Raw genomic sequence first — 1549 nt, 5'->3', positions numbered from 1 at the left:
TCAATTTGCATTCTTTTTTGCAAAAACCACTTCCGACAGGTGGGAATATACGTAGTCGTTGGAACAGACCTTATGTTACTGACATGGTTGTTCAAAAACATCGATGTATTTTAGGCAAAGGTTTGTATGTAATGATGTTTTAATATTAAGCATAGATATTTTAAAACATCGATGTTTTTCTATTCGTAATTTATCTTTATTACGTCGTTAGCGTGATGGTTGGAGGTCCTTTTTTATCCCACCACTTTGTTGATAGGAAATTGTTTATACCGTAAATTTTTTGTTTTCATTTAGTTACTTTTGGGAAAAAAAAAAATTAAAGATTGGGACAAACGTAAAACATCGAAAGTAAAACATCGAAAGTAAAACATCGGCTTAAAAACATCGACATCGATGTCGCATCCCTAGTGCATACTGAGGTGGTTAGATGTCATCTGTCTATTTTTCAGTATAAAAAACAACAGAGAGTAGTTGCTTTGTGTTTTCGACTTAATAAAAATCACATGTTCCAATAATCGATTTGTGGACATATGTTGGCCGCAACAGTAACATATTTGCTCTTGGTAAATTTTATTTATAAATCAATTTGGAAGCATGTAATGTAGATAAAATAATTATTTATTGAAAAAGATGGATCCGAAACACCTTCTTTACTAAAATAAAAATGAAATAAACTGAGTAATTTTTGGCTGAAGAACTTTTCATTTGTGAGATAAACGTCTAATTTTGGAAAGTGGATATATTAACTTTTAATAGAAACTCCTCAAATATTACTCTATAATTCGATAAATCATATTGACAAATTCACTATCTCGGCGGGTAGCTTGGTCGAGTAAGAAATGATAAAGGCGACATTCATCACTCAACTCCTCTTGAAAGAGCCCTTCCGAACCTTTAATTACCGTGATGCTGGTTATAAAATATAAGGATAACGCTCGTTCCTAATAATCTAAATTTCTTCTTCAATTACCAATGATTTTTTTTTTCCAGGTACAATTCAGTAAAAGCTATTCTGATCCATCAGAAGACCAGATGCGGAAGGAAATCTTTCTTAGAAACAAAAACTTCGTAGAGGAACACAACAAAAAACACGAAGTAGGCTTGGTTACATACAGTGTTGGATTGAACAATTTTTCTGATATGGTATGCATGAAAATAAACAAATATTTGTATACTGTGAAGGAATATGGTTATAGCAATGTTTAAATAAGTATGATTTTCTGTCAAATATAACATCAACAGGAAAATAGAATATCCTATTTTTAACTCACTATCTTGAATGTAATTTACATACATTCACTTTATGCTGGTCTAACTGCACTTTGTTTCAACATATGTTGCATTTTTAACTCAAATGTGACATGTTCCATTTTAAATTTTTACAATTAATTTATGACGTTGATGATCTTTTTTCCCCAATCCTTACCAATACAGAGTTCAGCTGTAGTGGGGTGCACTCTGAGCTTGCGCATTGAGCTAGCTCTGTCAATAAGCAAAACTTTATTTTTTTATTTATTATTTTTTTTTTTTTTTTTTTTTTTTTTTTTTT

The 1549-nt window shown here is 30.9% G+C and overlaps 1 protein-coding gene across 1 annotated transcript in view; it reads left to right on the top strand.

Annotated features, from left to right (window-relative positions):
* The window catches only part of LOC106679206 (digestive cysteine proteinase 1), a 401586-nt gene that overhangs the window by 394906 nt on the left and 5131 nt on the right, over positions 1-1549 (top strand). Inside the window, exon 3 of the mRNA XM_067053494.1 lies at positions 991-1143. Within this exon, the coding sequence (XP_066909595.1) occupies positions 991-1143 (153 nt within the window). The remainder of the gene's footprint in view (positions 1-990; positions 1144-1549) is intronic.

This window comes from Halyomorpha halys, unplaced genomic scaffold (assembly GCF_000696795.3).
Source record: "Halyomorpha halys isolate HHAL.00 unplaced genomic scaffold, Hhal_1.1 Scaffold184.1, whole genome shotgun sequence".
Classification (NCBI taxonomy): domain Eukaryota; kingdom Metazoa; phylum Arthropoda; class Insecta; order Hemiptera; family Pentatomidae; genus Halyomorpha; species Halyomorpha halys.
Note: the sequence above shows the minus strand (reverse complement) of the source record. Positions and strands in the feature narration are given on the sequence as shown.